General features: G+C 40.0%; 1 protein-coding gene across 2 annotated transcripts in view; it reads left to right on the top strand.

Annotated features, from left to right (window-relative positions):
* cdh6 (cadherin 6) overlaps positions 1-7,762 on the top strand; it is a 40,157-nt gene extending 32,395 nt beyond the window's left edge. The window contains exons 8-12 of one of the 2 annotated variants that reach the window (XM_061254182.1): positions 84-220; positions 1,244-1,365; positions 3,703-3,820; positions 3,902-4,153; positions 4,612-7,762. In XM_061254182.1, coding sequence (XP_061110166.1) covers positions 84-220; positions 1,244-1,365; positions 3,703-3,820; positions 3,902-4,153; positions 4,612-5,108 — 1,126 coding nt within the window. In that variant the 3' untranslated portion in view covers positions 5,109-7,762. Of the gene's footprint in view, positions 1-83; positions 221-1,243; positions 1,366-3,702; positions 4,154-4,611 lie in introns of both variants that reach the window. The other variant, XM_061254180.1, reaches the window with a different exon arrangement.
* Positions 7,763-24,115: the final 16,353 nt, after the last annotated feature.

Genomic DNA, 24,115 nt, shown 5'->3' with positions numbered 1-24,115 from the left:
TGTTGGGGACCCCCAGCCCCAGGCGAAAGGAGGCCATTTTAGGGAAACCACTTACCCAGGTATATATGGGGCTTCGTTGACAGGTACTCGATCGACCGACTCTCAGATCTGGACAGGATGTTCAACATTCACTCGGTGAATGGGTCTATCTTCACACTACGACCACTGGACCGTGAGGAGACCTCCTGGCACAACATCTCTGTTATTGCCACCCAGTTTGGTAAGGGTCCTACAACCATTGCCTACAGCAGGGCAGTACCATAAAGTTTCTGTAAGGGAACTGCATAGCAATGGAACTACACAGCAATAGTTCTACATGGCAATGGAACCTGCTATTATATTCTATTCCATTCAAATGTTATTAGAATAGAATAGAATATATTTTACTGATATTCAGGAGGAAAATCACCTTGCCCCCAAGGGGAACGTATAAAAACAATTAAAGACATGCATAAAATAAAAAGATATATAGATAGTAATAAAAACAGTAAAACTTAACTACTCAGTCAGTAAAAAGACCAAGTATTTCTTCCTATAAGATAAGATAAGGAAGTAGATAAATGAAAGCATCATGTGAGTGCAGGTTGTGCGAATTCCGTAGGCTTCATTACTGCAGATTAGCTTAGTCCAACAGTGTTGAATATATGAGCAAGGCGATTGTTGTGAGCCGCTTCAGTAAACATGCAGCCATATTAATGGATAGTGTGTAAAATGGTTGCTGTTTAAATCATAAAGTTGCCCGCTAAGGAAAAAAAAAAAATCATAATGCTGAGTAAGAATTTCCTGTTGAAGTGCTGAGTGTACGAAAAATTAATCTTCTCTGTGTGTGTGTGCGCGTGTCAATGTGTGTGCGCTTGAGAGAGAGAGAGATATTGTCTATCATGTCACACATGGCGGAAGGGGTCATTTTGTAGGACACACAAAATCATTTTGATTTTGCCCTCCTGGAATTCCCCAAAGGTGAAAGTAGTATGTGTAATATGGTATTATTGATTTCAGAAGATTTTTGCCAGTAGTGCTAATATTTCTAGCATGTACTTTTGATTAGCACGTCAAACTCTTGGTTTAATGTAAGGGAAAAATTCCTGATATTAATCTTAATCCATGCAAAAGTAAGACAGACCAAATTAGTATTATGACACATCACAATAGATTCCAGAGTAAGTACTCGGAGCTAATGTCGCCATACTGAAATAGCAAACAAAGTAAATACGTTTTTCTCATTTTGTCATTTTCCCCACAGGCAATCCCAAACTGCTGAGCCGTGTGCCAGTTTACATTCGGGTGCTGGACGTCAATGACAACGCGCCCACGTTCGCCACTTTCTATGAGACATTCGTGTGTGAGAACGTCAAGCCAGCGCAGGTGAATGTCAACGACCAGTGAGCGAGACCGAATGCAGCCTTCTGTTGTTTTTATTGTTGATGCTCTCCATTATGTATACTTTAACCCAAATAACCTTGGAACAATAGCAGCAAAGACCAACTGAAATTAGTCAACAAAATGCAACTTAGTGAACAGATGATACATTGCTAGCTCCGCAACCTAAATTACAGCAGTTTAAATTTGTTTCAGTAGTATTCAAGTCTTACCAGCGGGCTGTTTGTGAGTCTCACCAAGATATTTTTAACTGAGAGGCCCTGTATGGCTGAAAACCTGGCTTGTTGGCCAGAAGAGCAGAGGGTCTCAGCAGTGACAGTGACACGTGATCTGTGTTCTGTAATAACACGTGTCTGCCGTAGGGTAATCCTTCAGCTTTCATTTCCACTCCACCGCCTACCTGTCGCCTTGTTCTCGGGGCTGGCCCCCTTGTTGTTTGGCATTACCACTCCAGGTTGCGTTCCCTGAAGCTTTTCCCATTTTAGGGTGCCTCTGTTGGATACAGGGGAGCGATCGGTGCACTTGTGTCCGGATAATTAACACCTAGTCATCTGTTACGACCATAAGGACTCCCACACACATTGAGACAGGTGGCAGAGCTGGCCTGTGATTGGCCCGTTTGGCAGATGGCTCTGAAAAGGTGCTGATATGGATTCTCATCTCAGTTGCTCCCACAGAGCCAGCATGTGCTAGCCTGCCCCGATCAGGAAGCCACTTTATCAAGAAGGGACACACACACACACACATACTCATCCACCTGCACAAACAAACGCACACACAGACACACACGCACACGCGCAAGAATACACACACACAAACACATACATACACACACACAAAAGTACTCACATGCACACACAAACACACATATTTACATGCACATGCAAATACAAACACTCACACGTACACGTACTCATGCACCTGCGCAAACAAACACACACACAGACACACACAATCACACACAGATACATAGGCATGCACATAAAAACACACATACAATCACCCTTGCCTGCATGCCCGTAAACATGCACTTGCCATTTCCTTTTGAGGATTCAAATTTTTTTATATTATTTTTTGCTGCAAGCAAACAATCATTTCTGAAACTCTTTCTTTTTTAATGGAACAAACCAGAATAGGTAAAAGAGCATTATGTGTTACCTGTCCTCAAAAGCACATGCAATAGGCCTTTACTGTAATAACCATGGGTTCTAAACAGTTGTCCAAGGATTTCAGAATGAAGATAAAGAAGAAGTAAAAGACTACAAAAACCCAATGTTTTAAACAACCTATTTCCACTGTCAGAAACATTATTAGAAAATGGAAGCTTAATGGAACAGTTGAAGTCAAGGCAAGGTCTGGAAGATCTCTGGAAGATTTCAGATAGTATGACACGAGACTGGGTGAGAAAGGCTCAGAAGAACCTACACTTCACTGCAAAAGAGCTACAACAAAGAGTAGCAAACACAGGTCTAGCTGTTCACAGAACAACAATACAATGTACTTTAAACAAACAAAGACCAACCCTGCAGAGTTACCAGAAAGAACAACCTAAACACAAAATGAAGTGTCTGAAGTATGCAAAAGAAAATATCGAGAAGCCTGAAGCCTTTTGGAACAATGTGCTTTGGACTGATGAAACCAAACTTGGCCACTTTTTGGCCACCAACAAAGAAGGTATGTTTGGAAAAAAAGGGTGAAGCCTTTGTAGAGTAAAACACCTTGCCAACTGTGAAGCGGCCAGAGGCATGGGGAATATTGTCCGAGTGGAAGGAAGAATGGATTCCACCATATATCAAGAAATAGAGGCTAATATTCACAGGTCAGTCCAGACTTTGAAGTTGGGTTGGGTATTTCAACAGAACAATGATCCGAAGCATACCTCAGAATCGAACATGAAGTACCTTTAGGAAAGACAGATGAAGGTTTTGGAATGGCCACCACAGTCCCCAGACTTGAACATTATTCAAAATCTGTGGAGAGATCTCAAACATTCTGTACACGCAAGGGGGCCAAAGAACATTTCTGAGCTAGAGGTGTTCTGCCCAGAAGAATGGAGAAAAATTCCAACTAACTGATAGGGTTCCCAAACCTTTGCACAGGGCCTTTTTTATCATTTTAAAACTGTATTGTCTCATTTAGAGGTCAGGTTTGCTTCTGTTCAATTAGATATTAATTGTAGAAGTATTTTTGACCAGAGGTGCCCATTTTTTTGCACACTACTGTTCGTATGTTTAGTTTGGTTTAGGCATGGTTGCTTGATTAGCCTTGGATCTGTATGTGTAATTTTGTTCGTTTGACACCGTTTTTGCTTTTAATTCACAGAGGATACAAACAGTGAGCGCTGTGGATGCAGACAACCCTGCTGGCGGGCACAGGTTCTACTTCAGCTTAGCTCCCGAAAGTGCAGCAAAGGACAACTTCACCGTTCGAGATAACAGAGGTGAGCAGCGCCCAACCTCACTATACCGCATGTATTGTATTATTAATAGAAGTATATATGACCATGCGCATTTCTTTGTAGATAATACGGCCGCAATTCTGACACGCCGCGGGGGGTTCAGTCGCCTGCAGCAGAACATCTACCTGGTTCCCGTGGTGATCCTAGACGGGGACTACCCCATGCAGAGCAGCACGAACACGCTGACGGTGCGCGTGTGCGCCTGCGATCGCGAGGGCAACGTGGAGCTGTGCAGCGCTGAGGCGGTGCCACTCACCGCCGGACTCAGCACCGCCGCCCTGGTGGCCATCCTCATGTGCATCATTATCCTCCTCTGTGAGTGGCCCATCAACTGAGAAGTTGACCTTCACAAAATGGCCAGCTGATTAGGATGTACCATGTCTGCTTCAGATTGTTATTTAACTCCACATTCATGTATGGATCACAAATCCGCAAAATTATATTAATTACATAAACTCATAGCATGACTGTAGCTATGATTTCAATTCTTATTATCTTAGCATCTGAAAGTGGTTGTATGTTTGTGGCCTTTGAATATCGGGTGAAAGCTCTCAACAGCCTCTCTCTCTCTTTCTCTCTCTCTCCCTGTATGCCCCTCATCTATAAGTTATATCAGTGCTGGTACATCAGTTATCTGTATTAATATAGACACACATGTTTGCAGTATAATACAAATACATATATAATTGTTTGTATTGTGGTGATTGTGGTTTAGCTCTCTAGTAATAGTGTACTATGTGTAATATAAATGCATGTAAACGTTTGTATTGCAGTGATCGTTGTTCTGTTCGCCGCCCTGCGGAGACAGAAGAAGAAGGAGCCTCTAATCATCTCCAAAGAGGACGTGAGGGACAACGTGGTGAGCTACAACGACGAAGGTGGCGGGGAGGAGGACACGCAGGCCTTCGACATCGGCACGCTGCGGAACCCCGAGGTCATGGACGTCAACAAGCAGCGACGTGACATCGTGCCCGACTCGCTCTGCCACCCTCCCGTCCGCCGCCCTGCCGCCGCCCGAGACAACACTGACGTCCGGGACTTCATCAACCAAAGGGTGCAGGAGAACGACGGCAACCCCACCGCGCCCCCTTACGACTCGCTGGCCACCTACGCCTACGAGGGAAACGGCTCAGTCGCCGAGTCTCTGAGCTCGCTCGGCTCGGCCACCAGCGAGGGGGACCAGGACTACAATTACCTCAGCGAGTGGGGGCCTCGCTTTAAGAAGCTGTCTGACTTGTACGGGGGGGCAGACAGTGACCGGGACTTTTAACATGCCCCTCCGCCCTCCTCCTCCCTAAGCACGAGCAACTTGTGCGCCACACAGCGGCCGCAAAAAACACAGAGGCTTAAAGAACTCTGCCGCTGTTTTACAAAGTGTCCTTTTACTCTTTAGCTACCAACCTTGTCAGTGACCAGGAAGTAACTTAGCACGTCCTGTGTCTGTGTCATTTCGTTCCTGCGAGGTGGAGACAGTTGACATCTCTTCAAAAGGCGTGATTCACGAACAAGAAAAATCTGTGCATACTCTATCACAAAATCTCAAATGTGTTTCTTTATCTGTTGCCTTTCATAGGAAATATCCATTCACATACACACAAACACTCACTCACACACATTTGGTTTTGTGGGAAAAATATAAATATAAGAATTAATTTTATTGCTTGAACCTATCGGTTCCATTTGCTGTGGCTGGAATTTCATAATAGAAGTACATTTCATCAACCACCCCATTTCACCTCAAAGTCTACTTCTGTCTTCTGTTCAGCCTTGCACATATGTGACTACTAGCTATCTCTAAATAACCTTATACCCACATTATTTTGTCAGGGCACATTCCTGGACCAAAGGTCGTTTCACATTTTTTGGAATGACATTTTGGATACTTCCATTACTGATTTAGGCAATACACTGAAATTGGTGTGCATATGTGTGTGTTTTTCTCTTTTGTTTGACATATTGGATCATTTTATAAGTCATTTGAAATTCATCCTGGAATTAATTGGAAATTGATCTATAGGTGTCATTGGGTAGTATAAAGTTTCTTCACCGTGCAACTGTTGTTGAAGTAATTCGAAGGACCTCGAGTAGGGATCTAAAGGACTTCATTGAAAATTGGAACGGGTTTAAAGGCATACTTTGCAGGATTTTCACCTTAAAATGATAAAACAATGACAATGAATTGATGCGTTTGTGAGTATGCATGCCTATATTACAGAATTGTGCAATGCTTCTTTCCAGGCTGGCCAGAGCAGTCTGAAATCCACTGGTGAACTTACGTTCAACTAAAGTTAGCAACCCCATAATTATTCTGCATATGGTTTTTGCTATTGGATATGTCAGTCAAGCATTTTGGCATACTTTGTACTGTCTGTCTGCCATGAATGCCGCTATTACTGCTATTATGAAAGCGACGCAATTGCAGTAACTTGGCTAGCTACTAACCTTAACTAAATACAAACATCTGTTAAATAGCTAGCTAAATGGCTTGGGTGGAAAGCAACTACTAAAGCAGATGACTTATGAAGCATATTCAACCATGGTTTTCTAGCCATAATCATCTTGGGGGTGTAGGCGGGGTTGAGAATGACGGTGTAGACGTTTTTATCGGTAGACGGGAGGGAGCAAGGAATGAAATCCTGCATAATACGCCTTTAAAGATGAGTAGATTTTTGCTATCACTTTCACTGTTCTCCATCTCTCCATCATCGTTGTTGTTTGACTGAAATAAAGAAGAGGTGATGTCATGTTAACTGAGATGTTAACTGAGTAATGCCACTGGCTAATCCACATAACCCCCCATCCCTACACTACTGTCTTACCTACAGACCACACTGAGAGGTGTCTGACATTTAACAGCAGTCTGGTGGACTAATACGATTCTTTTAATATGGAAATTGTACTTGGTGGATTTCTGTTGTGTCATATCTATCATTTTATATTATAATGCAGCAATTCAAATAGTTTTGACTTCCCTTTCACCACCTGTAGAGAGAATGTACAAATATTTTCTAACCTTCTTTCTTTTTATAAATACATATATATATATACAGTATATATACCGTGAAAATATGTTTTATATACCTTTCACTTTGAGAAACGTGTTGACATTTTTTTCTGAAATGGTCCAGATTGTGTTAAACCAGGAAATTGTGGAATCCAGGCAGTTGTTTTTGTATTTATAAACAGTGCTTTCTAGTGCATTATGGAAATGTATAATGAACGTGTCATTGTTCTCCTCAAATTAGTTTAAAATGGCCAAATGGTGTGTCTTTACCTATTTTTCTGCTTTTCCACGTAAGTGAGACAGTACCCTGAAATGCGTGTGCGTGTATGTGTGTGCGCGTGCTTGCGTGTGTGTGCATGCGTGTGTGTGTTTTCTGGGATGGTGGAGTAACGTTTAAATTTCAGCTTATGGCAACCATTGGGAAATGGTGAATCTGCCTCCCCGAATACCCAGATTGGCTCCCAGGCTGAATGTGGTGTCCTGCTGAAGAACAATGCCGTGGAATTTGTACTGTATAAGCATATGGAATTAGGTCCTAAGAAAATGAGATCATCAAGGCCGTTTGACGGACCTCAATGGACCTGCTCCATTTCTGATATGAAAAAAAAAAATCAAGCATTAGGTCTATAAATGTTCATTTAGATACAGTCGGCCCATTTGCTGCAGCTCTGCATTCTGTCTGTGACACTTTGTATTCCTGAACGGTCAGGGTTTGTTTGCAGTCACTTCCGAAGAGGATATCGTCAATGCATCTTTCTGCTTTGTATCTTGTGACTTTGTACCAAATATTTATACACACATCCAATGTTGCTGTTTTAATGTTTTAAAGAATGTTTTCAGAACGTTCCAGCGTGCATCTGGGCCATCTGCAGCTTGACCATCAATGTATTATTAAACGTTTGCATTTATTACAATAAATAAGAATTTTCAACAAAAAAAGGGCTTCTGTGATCAAAGAAACTCCCTGTCTGTGAGCCATGTCTGAACCATGCTCTCGTAACTGTGTTGACTAATTGGAAAGTCTATAATTGAGCTGTCTGGGTTTGAAATAGGATTTTGTGAGAGACAGAGAAAAGACATTTTTGAACTGAGGACCAGCAGATGTGAGTCAGATGGTGAAATGCTGTGAGTGCTATGCTGCAAATTATAGACCTGTAGACTGTTATGGGAATGTTTGTGTCCCAAGGGTTTGCCTGGCTCTCTATGTAAGGCATTAAAGCATTCAATGTGCACTGAGAAATTACAGTGGAGCATGTGACATCCACAACTTTGGTTTGCTGCTTTGGCAGTTATTGAAATGTTATGGCTCACTGTAAAGGCTCACAGTCAAATTTGCCATACAACCAAAACAATTACTTTAAAAAAATATGGACAGTGGCTGCACACAGTGTTATTAAATACAGTACACGGAACTTTATCTGATTAAGTACTTGTACAGAGCTACCACAAACTGTACTTGTACAAAGTACTTCATCAGTTGAGGTCACATTAACTCAATAATATTGCATGCAACCACTGCCATAATTCAATGACTCATTTTTTGAGGGTAGTTTGCATGAGTGTAAAATGGGAAAAAAACCTTTAAAATGGTTGCTGTGCTGCATGCTCTGCTGTTTCAGTGTTTGGATTAATCCCACAGTGACTATAAAATATAGACCATAGCATCTCAGTACTCTAAGATTGGCCATAATTTTGATGAACATGCCAGCTTGGCTGCATTCTTCTGAAATCACAGAGTATGTTCCGGCAATCAAATGTGCGAAATAAGAAATCTGGAATAAAAACAGGTTTAAACACATTCTAAGTAAGTGGGATTGTAGCCAGCATTCAGCCTAATTGCAGTGGGATTTGTCCTCAAATTTCAGCTAATTTGGGGTTTAGACCAGTTTGGATTCCTTTCTTTTCATTTTCCTTTGGATTCCTTTCTTTTCATAACTGAGATAATCAATGAAAGTTGATGTTCAATGAAGTTCTCAATGAAATAAAATTGCACTTAGACTGAATAGACTGCTACAAATTTCAGAGATTCCATTTGTACCCACGGTTCAGTCTCCAGATTCTTTGAAGGGTGCAGTCGCCCTTTGGAGAACACTTGTAACCATGGCAATGCAAAGCCCAGCACCGTGACGAGCCAGAATTGAAACATCCATTCTGATCCCGCCGGATGAACTTCCATCATCACCCTGCATGTTTCACTGCTCCCGTTGTGTGTTTGTCTGCCTCTTCTGGAACATTCCCATGCACTGGAGAATATCAGCTCTGCTGGCACACATGCAATAGTCCATTACATTGCATGTCTTTTCATTCATTTTATGTATTCATGAGCTTCCACAGGGCATGCAAGTACAGTATGTTTAAATCTCTGCAGTTTCAATGGTTTTCCAACATCCTTTCAGACAGAAAGTGTGCTCCGCTCACCTTTGTCCACCATCCTCTCTCTCAAGATGGAGAGTTTAGAGCCAGGAAGATGTGCACTGCACTTTTTCCTGTGTGTTGGCCTGATATGTTTTCACAACCATGCATTTTTAAATCTCCTTTGTTTCAACTCGAGACTTCACGGCATTGTTCCTGGTCTCCGTCTTTCAAGGTGTCCAGTCGCCTGAGAATTCACAAGACAAACAATAAGAGTGAAAGAGAAAAACACCCTGACAGAGCAACCTTGGTGGATAAAGAGATTAAACTACCCTGGGGAGTACCATCTATATTTGTGCTTCACAAGCTCTGCATGAGGTATCTGCTGCTAGTTTGAAATAAGTAGCAAACTCTCTCCTGTTTTGGCACCTACAGTACTTTGTCAGTGTAATTTTCAGTCTTTAGTTCAACCCCTAGATACAGTTTCTGTACATACTCTTACAGATTTACTGTAAGATGCCGACAAATGGTAAGGATAGCTGTGCTTTGCTCAAATATGAGGTTGGAAATAAAACAGATTTTTACAACTGACTTACTGTTCTTTTCTATTATAAGCTTTTCAAGGAATTCACCTGTTTTGCAAGAACAACATAGCCAAGACAGCGAAGCAAATGAAAACAAAGGAAATAAAACAACTGCTGTAATATAATTAAACACCCATTCTTGATATACAGCAATTATTAATAGTGTTCAGTACCTTCAATTTGAAATGTTACAGTGGTACAAATTATACAATATTTTCTATTATAAATAAATAATCAAGGACAATACTAACTTTTCTTTACAACTTAACTTTGAATGTTTTGATCTTTTTACTTGTTCATTTGATATTGAGGTTTTACCGAAAATATGATATAGTATATTTAATTCTATTCTAATGGAATTGTGAGGAGACTGGTGGTGGCATGACGGTTGATGGTGGCTGATGTCACATGACTCACATGAATGAAATTTGTCCATTTCGAAAGCACAACAGGCACATCCCAGATGCATTCCTAATGAGGAAGCAGATGGAACTACAAACAAGCGTACCCGAACAGAGCCCTCGGAAGGCTGTGTCTGATGTAACCACTGGAGACCGACTCTCACAGACCCCAGACATCATAAGAAGAGAGCTTTCATTTGCATGAAACTCGATCATCAAATCTAAACATTAAAGTTACTGTGTACAAAACATCCATTATTTGATACTGACTTGAAATAAAGACAGCATTGAGAGCAGTTCATCAGAAAATATTTTATGCACCACTTAGCCCTACAAAGCCTAAAGTCCTACAAAGCCAAAGTGGCGAAGGCACTGCATAGGCTTGTAACTCGATAGGGACTGCATTCAGGTGGGTGTGTGAAGCTTCAAGGTGTGGCTTCACGCAAATCTGAAGGAGGGAATTATGTCTTTGATGACATAAATATCAGTTATCAAAGACATTCATGTTTTGAATTGTTTCATCGCACACATCTATATACGGAGTTATTCGCAAGATTTTCATTCAAGACAGCATATGGCAGGTCCACCCTATTATTGGGTTCACAAAACTTTGCTTTCCCATTACAACATTTGTTCCCCCTTTGTTCCACTCTCACAGCTAAAAATGCAGTAAAGAAAATGTGTAGTGGGGGCAAAAATAAGTTGCTTTATTGTTTCTCCCATTTTTAGATATACACTTTACTGGACAGGGTTGAGAAGAGGCAGCTGCCAATTTGAAGTCTTGTTTTCATGTATCGTTAATGGAGTTAATGGCTTTTTAAAGGCCCCCTAGGTACAGAGAGGCGTTCTCAGGAGTATTGGGGACCCCGTGATGGGGTTCTGTGACTGCCATTCATCTGAGATTTATTCTCATCACAATACATGAGAAAGAGGCTGAGTGGGATTGGTGGCGATATATTTTGATATTTCAAACAGAGCCAAAAAAGTTCATTTTCAAAGTAAATTGTATTACAGCATCAGAGCAGGAAGCAGTCCTGGAACAACCCCAAATCTCAGCTCCCGTGCTGAGCACCTGACCTTGCAGGGGTTAGGTGTGTGGGGGGGGGGGGGTGACTGCAGGGCAGGGAGACTGGAAATTGTGCTGTTGGATTGCACATGCAGAGCACTCAGACATGGTCATTATTTTCTGTCCCAGTAATCTCTATTTTTACCCTTTTTCCATAGCGCTTTTCCTGGTGACTCAGGTATTAAAACTGGGCAGAAGCGGTTGGATTTCTGTGGCGGATTACCAAGACCAGGGAAATGATGGAATATGAAATAGAAGTATATACGTACTGTATGTGAAGCCTACTATATGCCATCGTGTCTTTATGGTAACTCTGAATCACATTATTGATAGTGCACAGTGATGTCGGATGTGCCAATGAATAAACAATTTATGTGGGCTGAGGTTTTCAAAGTTCAAATTTATTTTTAACATTCCCTTTTTCATGCACCCCCCACACTCACACCTTCATTGAAGGACATTAAACCATAGGTCCATACAAGTTATAAGACAAAATATTTGTATGACCACAAAGCAACACTCACTAATCAAAAGTTCACCTTGTCTCCTCAGCTTGTGTCATCTGTAACACCTGAAATAACAACAACATACTGCAAAAAATAAAAAGGACTTAAAATGGATCGTATTTGATGAGCTTGTTAAACTACAGTCAACACCAACATTAACAGGAAACAGACTCAGGTGTATTTGGACAAGAGCTTGACAAGAATTCCTCAGTTATCCTGAATAAAATTTTATGTTGTAACTTGGCCCCTGAAGACACACTGGGCTTGTTGAATTATTTCACACAACGCAAGAGGTGTTTATTGATCTGATCTTTTGTTGTACTCTGCTCAGAATGCTCCTGTTTTCTTCTATTCATTTTAATACACAGCTACAGCTTCACAAAATGTGTATGCTCCAAGAGCATGCATCATTTACACTGAAGATTTCTTACAAAACTATTCATAAGGCTGTGTTCTTAATTTACTTTTATGTGTATTTATTTTTGCCTGGCTTCTACCTGCAGTGAAACCTTGGGTTGGCATCTTGGCAGTTCATGGCTGTCATGCTCCTCCCAGTGTTATGACAGTCGACGAGCCATGGGGGGTAAGACACGACAGAGAAGGGAAAAGATTTGGGAGGTAATGTGTGCTTTTAGTGCAGTGCAAATGTACAAACAGGGCCTGTAATGGGCAGTATTCAACTTCCTGCAGAGTCTCTGTGGGCCATCAGCAGAAATCACAAACAGCAAAATGGTATGACATTTTTGTTCTCAGGGAGAGACCTACCTTGTGTGTGCGTGTGTGTGTGTGTTAGTGTGTGTAACCCACCCCTGGATGACGTTGGTGCTCTAGATATAAGCTAGGTTCGTAAGGAGTAAGGTATGAAGTAAGTACAATAACCACGACCACACGTGTTTTCTAGGTTACCACTTTTACTTTGCAACCTTGTATGTAACTTATGCAACAACATTGTAGGGACTACAACTTCCACATTCCCACAGGAAAATTCTGCGACGTCCACCACGAATGACGTCTAACTTGGTTCAGCCAATCCCGTAATGGCGGGAGCAATAAACGGTCCCGTATAAGAGCAAGACACGTTCTTGGGATCTTTCTTCTGCTTCTTCTCTTCGACGCACCCTTTTTGGCCATTCGCTTCAGCTCATCTGCTCAGAGACTCGGATAGAGGCTGAATGCTGCACAGCGCACTACCAGGCCTACGGACACACCCAGTTACCTCGCGGTAACTACGTGTCCTATAGTGAGTGGAAATAGTTGTACGCGGAACGCGTACCCAATAAAGCTCAACAACGAAACAGCAACGAACTTTTACACCTGGAAAAGGACCAGCGGATCAGACGACAACGCGCTGCTAAGACGGGAACACCCCAGCCTGCGCATCTCTCCCGGACACCATTCACAGCACCATCGCCGCTTCTACAAGGACAGCATGTCTTTTGGATCCAGCAATGCGTATGGACTCAGTAAGAAAACAAACATTCAGGCATAGCCAGTGTTTAGTTTAGTCTTAACTGTTTTTGTGAATCTGTGTTTCAATATTTACCATCCAACCATTGTAATGTGTTTGGTTAGCTACATATATATGTACGTGAATTGATTCGCCGTCTTTTGCGCATATATAGAGTAAAACTACGCAAGTAGTCCCTTCTCACAGCTAACTCTAACTTATTACCACACCCAGAACTCTAGCTTACTCAAGCTAGCTACTCCCACCTTTCCTTTGTTCAAGCGACACGCGCGATCGCGCGCACCCACACATACACGCCCTAACTTAACCTACTAAATTTCCTTACTAACTTCCCGTTAGTTTATCTGTTATGTGTTTGTATGTTTGTTTAATAAATATATTTTATTAAACCCCGGTGTCCGTTTTGGAATCACATAGACATGAGAGCCGAGTTAAAGCAGTCTTTCGAAGAACTTCCAACCTTCAGGTTATCGGTATGTTTGATCATTAATATTGGTTATTAAAATTAATTAATTAAAATACTAAATTTGTGGTTAGATATTTCTGATAATAGTAATTTCATGAGACTGATTACTTTTTGCAGTTATACTGCTACACAACGTTTAACTGGCGCCCCGGTTTCGTAGAGAGTAAAATCCCTGCGTTATTTGGCGGCCCGTGCGAGGACCCTACATAATTTGGAGTCCCGTGCGAGGACCCCTACAACATATACACATGTACAATACAGAAAATAATAAACGGCCCAAAATGTTGTGAATGTCTCTCCGTATGAATTGTAAAGTGTCCAATGTCCAAGTCGAAGGTGGAATCCGATGGTGGTCAAACTCCTGTTCTAGTAGGTTGATCCGCAATCCTGGAAATCCAAGTTGGGTGGCTCGCCATCTATTGAGATCGGGATCGTCCCTGTGGTAGTTCTTGATGGAATCAAAAGACGTGGTTCTCGACGGAATCAAATGACGTGGTCAAAAGACCTGACCTATACAGAAACAGGTTCAGCTCTTCTCCATTCTGTTTGTTGTACAACATAATCACTCTAAATTCAACAATGTACTGCTGCTGAGCACAATACATTTATGTATCATGTATGACGTGACCATGTATGGCGACAGTATAGAGAGTAGGCTAATCAACATTCTATGAATTTCCTATCAAATGCCTTTGAAATTAATTGACCTATTTTAGCTGACTATGAATCACACAACAACAGCCAATTACGCAGTCTTAAGCTATAAAAGATAAACATCGTCATATTTTGCGAAAATGTTTACAAGCAGTATTTTAACTTTTGCAATTAGCTGGCTCTTGCATCTCGTGAACCAGAACTTGTATTGGAATAAATCATTAATCATTCAGTCAGCTAAATTAAATATCTGTACTTACGGCCAATAAGTAACGTCACGAAAATCCACTTATTCTGTTAGATAGCTAACGTTACCTTTGTTCAATTAATTATTTCATTTTATCTCTGCTCGCATGAAACCAACATTAAGTCGCATTATACATTTTCATAATAGCAAGCGTCAGAAGCGAACAGCTATAAAACATTGCAAATCGACATCTACTTTAGGAAGCAACAACTATTGAGGATTTCGGTTCTACTGTATGTTTTCACCAAGTCGGCGTTAGTGTCCTTTCGTTAATTGGAAACTGCAATCCAAGTTTGTTACGGCAGCCATTAAAATTAAGCATAACATCGTCGCATTATAGTTAGCATGTACTGATAGTCATATTTGCATGAAATTTAAACGAAACTTCAAACGATCCACCATACTAACGTGGAGATCTAGCAATGAAAGTTTAGCTTAGTTTTAGCTTACCGAGTCTCAGCAAGGCACATACAAAAGAAAAGATGAAACCGGAGTTTCCACTGCAGTGTCCTTGCGTTCTGTTTAGCTTCTCTTCGGCTTCTTTGGTGGCTATAATAACGTTAGCTTCCAATTCTCTCGTGAATATAAAGTGCAACAGAGCGAATATGGAAGCCGGTAATAAGGCTACACGAATTCAATGCGTTTGCAGCATTTAGAAAAGACAGTTAACCTGCACGCCCGCCATAGTTTCTCGATCGTTCTGCTCAACTCTCTGTATTCATGTTTTTTCACCAACAAGCAACACTCTGGTTCAACCGGCTAAATCACTCATAAACCATATGAAAATATATTAAATAAAGATTATGGTTAATATATTGTCTTGTTTAACCATTCATTCTGTAAACCCAAATACTTCACTGGGTTACGTGTGTGTGCGTGTGTGGGGTGGTGTTAGTGCTAGTATAACTTTTTTAAGTTTGAAAAATAAAGACATTTCTAAATTATATGGTACATTGTAAATCCCTACCACCTATCATTAAAAAGGCTCACTGACTCACCCTCTGCCAGTGTTTATAGTCCTTAAATTTGGGTTTCAAAATGTATATTGGCCTATCACTCTGTATCAAAACATTGTACAGCTGTTCAACAATTCAAGCTCATTTGTTGAAAATTGGTTCTGCCACAGCCAATGGCGTGGGGGCTTATTCTCGTGTAGCTGCCCAAATTGCACTCCAGACATGCCATCACTGAAACTCTGTTTGGACAGAGACAGAGTAACAGTCTCTTTGGACAGTTACACAACTCAAACTATAAGTTACACTTGCATCATTTGTGATGGACTATCATATCTTAGTTACATACCTAGCATACATAGCCAAATAACTTGCGTGCTCAGTTGGTTAGTTTAAAGTGAAAACTTGTTTCATAAAGTCACCTGCTCGGCAAACATTTTCTTACGAGAACACTACGAAAAGACAGCAGACCCTGTTGAGTTTGTCTCTGTAAGCGTTCCTAAACAGTGCATGAGAGCACAGAAATGTATAATAATGCTTTAGATTACATATTAAATTCATAGACTGTGGGAAACTTAAACAGAGTTGTGGTCTGAGGTTGTTTGTTGTTGCAATTCCTCTGTTGACTCGAGTCCGAAATGACCTATTGTACCTTTAAACTAAACTGAACTGACCAATCTCCCTTTGGAGGAGAAAAAAGTCGCAGCCTTGGCCTTCTTTGTGGTGTATAGCCAATGCCTACAGGTTAGGCATGGAATATCAGTCAGTCAACATCGTCAGTGTCCTACGTGGATAGAATGACCCACACATGAACTTTATTTAGGCTACCTAATGGCACACACTCCAGACAAAACAATAACACGGTTGTTATTTATTGATCTCTTAGATATTGAGTGCTACCACGGGCACAACACAAATGAGTGCAGAGTGCAACTGGGCTCCTTATTTGCCAAGGCAACAGAATGACAAGTTTCAAGCTTTAGTTGGATTTAAAATGTCAAATTTTCCTGAAAGTTGAACAAGTTTGATTATTGAACCAAAAAGTGTGTGTGCACAGGCCTGTATTCTTGCGTATGGTTGGGCGAGTGTGTGTGTGTGTGTATGTGTGTCTGTTGAAAGAAAGGATACAGTGGGGTGCACAACCTGAACTCTAAAAAAAACAAACCTGAACTCTAAATTGTAGAGAGTTAATCACAAGACCATTCTGCAAATGTTAAAATAAGATTGCTATTTATTTTCATTTTTTACTGTTTATAAATTATAAAAAAGGAAAAGCGCCCCCTGTGAAAAAGTTTGGGAGCCATTTTGGATTATTCTTTGTTACTTTTTAAAAATATCTTTTCTGAGGCCCAGACCCAGGCGATTTACTTTAATGAGTCAGGTGAATATAATTCCAGGGCTGAACTTTGTATTCTGAAGTAACTCCATGCCTTCTAAAGTATGCAACTGCAGTGGCTGTTATGTCTGGTGTTAACAGCCACGGCTTACTCTAAACAGTTGTTCAAGGATTTCAGAATGAAGATGTTTAATTTCCACCAGGATGAAGAAGGCTAAAAACACTCACTCAATGTTTGAAACTACTATATCAAGAAATTGTAGATGGAAATGTTCACCAGTCAGTCCAGAAATTTAAGTTGAAGAGAGGTTGGGTATTACAGCAAAATAATGATCCAAAGCAACCTCAAAATCAACCATGAAGTACTTCCAGGAAAGACAGATAAAGGTTTTGGAATGACCACCACAGTCCCCAGACTAGAATATTATTGAAAATCTGTGAAGAGACCTCAAACATACCGTACATGCAAGGGGGCAAAAAAATATTTCTGAGCTAGAGGTGTTCTGTTGTAATTGAGTTTAATTCCAAAAGTGAGAATTTAAAGACTCTTAGCTGGCTACATGAAGTGTTTACAAGCTGTCATCATTGCCTGAGGAGGAGTTACAAAGTACTAACTGACAGGGCTCCAAAATGTTTTCACAGGGCCTTTTTTCCTTTTTTCAGTATTTGAGAAAAAAAAGAAATGGTTTCTTTCTTTAAAATTTGAACAAATGCCTCATGTTTAACATTGTACCATTTAGAGGTTAGTTTTTCTTCTGTTCACTTATATATTAATTGTAATATTAAAGGCTTTTTTTTTAACCAGGGGAGCCCAAAGTTCTGCATACTACATATACTGTACATATACATATACTGAATATATATGTGCTTACTATATTAATTCAAGGAATCTACCAAATTACTTCTTGTATAATAATCTCTTAGTGTCCCTTTATTCACAATAGTGGTCATACAATGCATCATTTATTGAATAAACAAGACGCTAAAACCCACATTGCCGAACACTCCAAAGCCTTAGCTTTGTAGATACTGCATGTGTTACCCAATCCAATCCCGAAGACGAGAATGCTTTTGAAAAACTTCTACACTAATCCTTAGTGCCCAGGCCCCTTCATATATGGTGAATATGTCTCTGAATATGTGAAAACATCACTTCTAGCACAAGCATTCAGCCAAGCATAACGGCAGTGGGGCTTGTACACTTGAGGAAAAAAGTCATTAACAAAAATCCAGCCTTAAAAAAATAAGTGTTCTCCCTTTGTGTTGCAATGTCCCCAGTTTAATTCAAAGATGGTAAAATTACCAGGGAACATAAACTTGCTTTATTGGAACTGTTAACATAATATTAATTTTGATCTCTCTCTCTCACACACACACACACACACACACACACACACATACATACATACACAAACACACTCAATCTCTCTCTCTCTTTTTAAAACCTTTTTTGGGGGGGCAAGCTTAGTGTATGGCAAGATGGAATGCAATTCAAAACACGAGTAAGTTTAGTAAGCATAGTAAGTCATCTTAATTCTCTATACTATATGAAGTATGCATACTATAAACTGAATAACAATATTTGCATGCTTTGTAGAACTTGTTCTTTTAGGTTTCTAGTTTGTGTGGTTGTGAAATCACATTGTCATGATTGGGGGGGTGCTGTGTGTATCGACTATTTATTGGTTGTTTTTTTATTATATATTTATTATGTAATTGTAATTACAATTAAATACAAATGTATTTATTCTGTAATGCCATGCTAGAATACAAATAATATCTTTGTCCTGCACAGAGGCTCAAACCTATGTTGGGGTCAGCGTTCTGATGATGATGTGTTCAGGTGGATGTTATTTCTTATGAAAACTCAAATAACAACCACAGACTTTTTTCTAACTTGGAGAAGACTTCACACAGCATTGAAGAGCATTAAAAGAGCTTGGATCCTGTTTCATTTTATATTCTGTTTTAAAGTCTTGCTTTAACTCACCAAATCCAACATTGGGTTTATTGAACGTCAGTCTATTTTATTTATTTATTTATTTTTTTAAAGGAAGCCTTCTCACATCCATTAAGTGTAACCATAGAAAGACCAGCCATGTCGATTCAGGTGACGAAGGGAAGTGAACAATACCAACCGCTTCAAAGGGCATCAACAACCTTTTCATCAGAGGAGAGATGTGCTTTCAAGTTAAGTCATAAATAGCCATTAACTCTGCTTGCTATTCTCCACCTTGAAGTGCTTATTGATAAAACAGGAGAGGAGCACCTCTTATGGGAAACAGCCACCTGTCAATTTAAATGACCTCCACATCAGGGAAGGCCTGAACACTTGTGAATAGGGGAAGGTACTCCAGCACCTTGTCAAAGCTCAGAGAAGGCTACAAAGTAAAGGAAGACGATAATTTAATTTCTATGTGAGCCATTTTCTTAAGAGAAAACCTAAGCCTGTAAAAAGGCTTCCACTGCCGAAATCTGAATAAAAGGCCAGTCCCAAGATGGCTGTCAATGCGTCTGGTTCTTTCAGCCTAGTTATCTAGAATCAAAGACAACATATGAATACAAAGCATGTGAAAGGCCTTTTCATATAAAATAAGGCAGGGATGATTGTTGATAGATATTAAATGAGCACTAGTCTTGAGTCTGCTCATAATTTTCAAAACATTTGCATAATTTTTGGTTTTGAATTTGAGCATATAGTATTATATAGCAGAAAACTGTACTGAGTGTAATAAAGGTAATCTATGAATGACACAACTGAAATAATAATAAAGATTCGTTTTTTGCTGGAAAAGAGCACCACCATTCAAAAAATAGTATTAAGTTCATCTGAAGTGGTATCTACTGATGTAAGTTATAGGGTTTTCCATTAACCATAGCCAAGGAGATTAAGTCTTTAAAAACCTGCAGAATTGCTATAGCTGCTATAGTGCCCCCTAATGGCTGACTGGTCCCAATATATACATGGAGATATTAAGTCAAGTCATGGACATTTTCACCATGTTTCATGATGAAGGCTGTTTCATGAATGATCATCATAATCATATATTTTATTTTCCTGAGCTCAAAGCACTGCAAATGTAAATGATGGCATTGCAGGGCCACTATGTCACAAATAGGTGTTATTGTGGTAACCTGAGTAGAGGTTGGGGAACATACCTGCCAGGTATTGTAGCTCTATAATTTCCGTTTTTGCTGACCATTCAGTAAAAAAAACAAAACAGGGTTTCAGCACTTTGCCTTGACCCCTAACTATTCACTCTTCTTTGCTAGACAGTTTGTCGTGTTCAGCAATGACTAATTAATCTTTTATTGGAAAATAAAGTCCAGCTAACTGCCCAGCTTCGTCTGAATGTGAAACCCACCACTGAAAGCCTTTTCTACTTGTACTTAGCAATGATAAAAATAAATCTCTTCATACATTCCCATTGAATCCTGCTCAAAACTGTGAGTGAGTATGGTGCACGAATGATGATTTCCAAGCTCACCCCTTTCAAGTCAAAGCCTTTTCTATTCTTTTGTAGCTCTGCCTTTGATGAAGAGCTTTTGTCTGCCTTGCCACATTTCAACATGAGCACTGCCCACATTGATTTGGCTCCATAGATTTGGAGACCAGGATTTTCAAAAATGGTGCGGCACACAACTGAGTATCCTTAAGGATTACACTTGCTCCACATAGATCAAATATACACAATCCCTGGAAAAACCACAAACCTGTCACCAAGGAAATCCTACACCTGTAACCCAGAGAAATCCTATATCTTGGATAAAATATGCCTGTTACCAAGCAAAGAAGGCTTTTAATTTGAAAGACCGCACAGTTGTAACTGGGAAAAGCTACAAAACTTTGACCTGGAGAAGCAAGAGAATACGCACCTGGAGAAAATTTTTTTAACCCTGATATGCCACACAGTTGTCACCTGAAGAAATCACACACCTGTTACCTGGAGAGATGCTTCCTTTGAAAGCATAGTCGATTATTTAATATATTAATATATAATATATTAAGCAATAGATCAGATAAGGCATTGAGGTGTCAATTTCTATTTTGATAGGCAAATACAAGTCAATACAGACAACCAATTTAATTTCAGAAAAAAATATAGTCTCATGAATATTATCTCTTTTCATAGATTCATGAATGAATAAATCTGCCACTATTTACAGAATCCTACTGTCTTTGACTGGAATGGACACTTTACCACTGATTGTACAAGGTGCAATCCACCAATCCATTTCAAGTGAAACCATGCCAAACTACAATGGCACAATTTATAGGAAATACATTATCTAGCTTTAATATAGTTGTAATTGCGATGCAAAATTAAGTGGATTATAGATGTGTTTGTAACAGTGACTATTGATCTGAACATTTCTACCACTTTGAAATAGACACAGTGTTTGAAATTGACTCAGTCCTCTGTAGGCTGTCTGTTTTCTGCATTGCCCATATGACCACAGGCAATTCATCCCCTCTGAAATCACTCCACGAGTCTCTCTAAAATGCAGGCATAGCAAAACACTGACATAACATAACTTTGAAGAGAGGGAGTTAGTCTTTTCAACCCTCTCTGTGAAGAGCCTCCATCCTTCGATAGCCCTGAGGTTTTCATCAACCTCTCCAGAGGAGCTCTGGTACTCATCTCCTAAGTGCCCAACATGGTGGTCCAGTAAATGGTCACAATGGGCCTCTTTTGGATGGTAACTTAATTGGCACTTCAGAATCATTGTATCTCAGACCGTTGAAAAAATGGAAAGGTTTTTAACGACAATGTAGTCTCGTGAAAGGGGCGGATATGGCAATTTATTAACAAACGTGATTGAAGCAGTATTTTTCCCGCTTAGCATTTTTTTTCCTGGAATGCATAATTCATAGTTAAGAAAAGGAGATTTCTTATTCATCATTTGGTCATTACAGTGAATGCCATATATTTTAAAATGTTACAAGAATGGCACTTGATGCAATCAGGATTAATTTCCTCCCTGTCTGTTTAGCAGGATAAACTGGCTTCCTATTAAGGAATTCCAGAGCTAGCTGAAGACCATGCAGTAACTGCAGTTCAAGACTAATAGTGGCTTATTTTGAAGATTCAGTTGGTACTGATTCCTAACGTACTGTTTCCTGGTTCTTGGCATGCTGCATGCAATAACTCTGTCACTTGGTTGGAGGATGGGGGGGGGGGGGTTCTTTATGTCAGGGATTACACAGTACAGCATGTAATCTGCAGCCAGTCTGAGCTGTGGGTGGGACACAAGTCATGCGGAAGGAACTTAATGTGTGTTGCTTCATGAAAAAAATAAATTAGTTGTGTGAACAGAAACATATCAAATCAATATTTGTGTGGGCAGGCCTTAATAAGGATGTCCAATAAGTAAATTGATTATGAAATACCTGAGCACTCATTTTGAAAAAAATAATACTACACAACAAATGCATGCAGAAGAATTGAAATGTTAGATTTAGGGCCATGATTTAGGCCATAATTCTTTGAGTTTTATTTTCCAAATATAATCATCACACAAAGATCCTTTGAAAGCTATAATTCAGTGTTGGGAGGGGGGGCAGAAATGGGAAAATGTTGATTTGTAAAAACCGCAGGATGCCAGATCAATTCAGTGAGACTGATGCCATGTCAGTAAGCCAGGGGTGTGTGTAATGGAGGTGTGAAAATAAAGTCTTTATCCCAGGCTGATTTAGATGTAAAACACCCTTTTACAGCTGCTGGGAAGGTGAATCACAGAAGACATGTTGCGGAAACTCTTTGTTTTTGACGTGACGCTCCCTGCTGTGTTCTAGCAACCATTTCTCACAAACTAATAACGTGTGATAGGTCTGCTGTTCTGACTGCTATCTTTAGGACTGTGGATATATGCCCTGTTGCAGCACACCCCCTTGATTGTGGGGCGTGTTGAGCATGCAGGCAAATCCAGCTGATCTTCCAGCCAACACAACAGGATCTGAGGTGTTTTTCCCTGCAAAGGGGGTATCTGTCTCTGGGTTGTCTGTGTGGTCCTTCTGAAGATGTGGCTAACAAGGCTGTTTCAGATTACATTGCCCCTGTACTGTTTCAGTAACTGGTGTTTAATTGCACACATTCATGAACACAATATTTAAGGATCATGTTGAAATTATGAATGGGCTGTATGTTTATGTTTTGTTTGTTATTGTTTTTTTTTCTTTAAAAGGTGGACACTTTGCACACACAGGGTAGAGTTGAAATATATTTGAGGATCACGTTGAAGTGATGAAAAAAGCGTGTTTTGATGGGCTGTATGTTTATGTTTTATTTGTTGTTGTATTTTTTTCTTTAAAAAGTGAACACTTTGCACACACAGGGTAGAGTTAAAATATATTTGAGGATCATGTTGAAGTGATGAACAAAGCTGTACGTTTATGTTTTGTTTGTTTGGGGGGTTTTTTCTTCTAAAAAGTGGACTCTTTGCACACACAGGGTAGAGTTAAAATTCAACATTCCTGCAGCTCTGCAGCTAATTCCTTCAAGGAGATAAATTGTAATTTCTCAGTGATGCAGGCAGTCACTCAGTCTCGCTACAAGTGTGTAGTGGATCCCTTAATCCGCTTTCCTGGTTCTGCTCTGTGTTCAGGGCTATGCGCACTCTGCCTCATGGCCAGAGCAGACACACCGAAAGTCACTGTCACTTTGTGCAACGTTGGAACTGGAAATCCTTTTACAAAAGCTTTGATCTGTTATTCCAAACTCAAAACTCAATTATTCTATGGGCTGCAGGCCTTTCTACGTAAACAACTCATGTAGAGAAATAGACGAGTGAGAGAGGGAGAGAGAAGAAAATAAAAAGAAAGAAAAAGAAAGAAAGTAAGAGAGTGAAGGATGAGCGGGAACTTTTTCATCTAAAAACAATAACGATACCAATACCATCCCAATATCAGCAGAATAAATGCATTCTCATTACACAGAGCCTCAAACCTCCACACCTGCCACTACGGTGTCATTTCCATGAAACTACACTTAATTCCATGAAACTATAAGCACAAAACCCATACCCAGTGTCTGCAAAACGTTGCTGCCATAGCATACACACACGCCTTCAAATGATGGATGAAAGATAATATTATAATAATCCTCAGGTATCAATACGCTTTCACTCATTCGGAGTTGTAATATACAGCTAGGTTATTACAGAGTATATCTTCTCAAATATGTTTTTTTCCCCCACAGATTGCAGTACTGCATGACATAGGCAGCATAAAACAAAACAA

This window comes from Conger conger, chromosome 9, assembly GCF_963514075.1.
Source record: "Conger conger chromosome 9, fConCon1.1, whole genome shotgun sequence".
NCBI lineage: Eukaryota > Metazoa > Chordata > Actinopteri > Anguilliformes > Congridae > Conger > Conger conger.
This window is presented reverse-complemented; position numbering and strand designations above follow the sequence as displayed.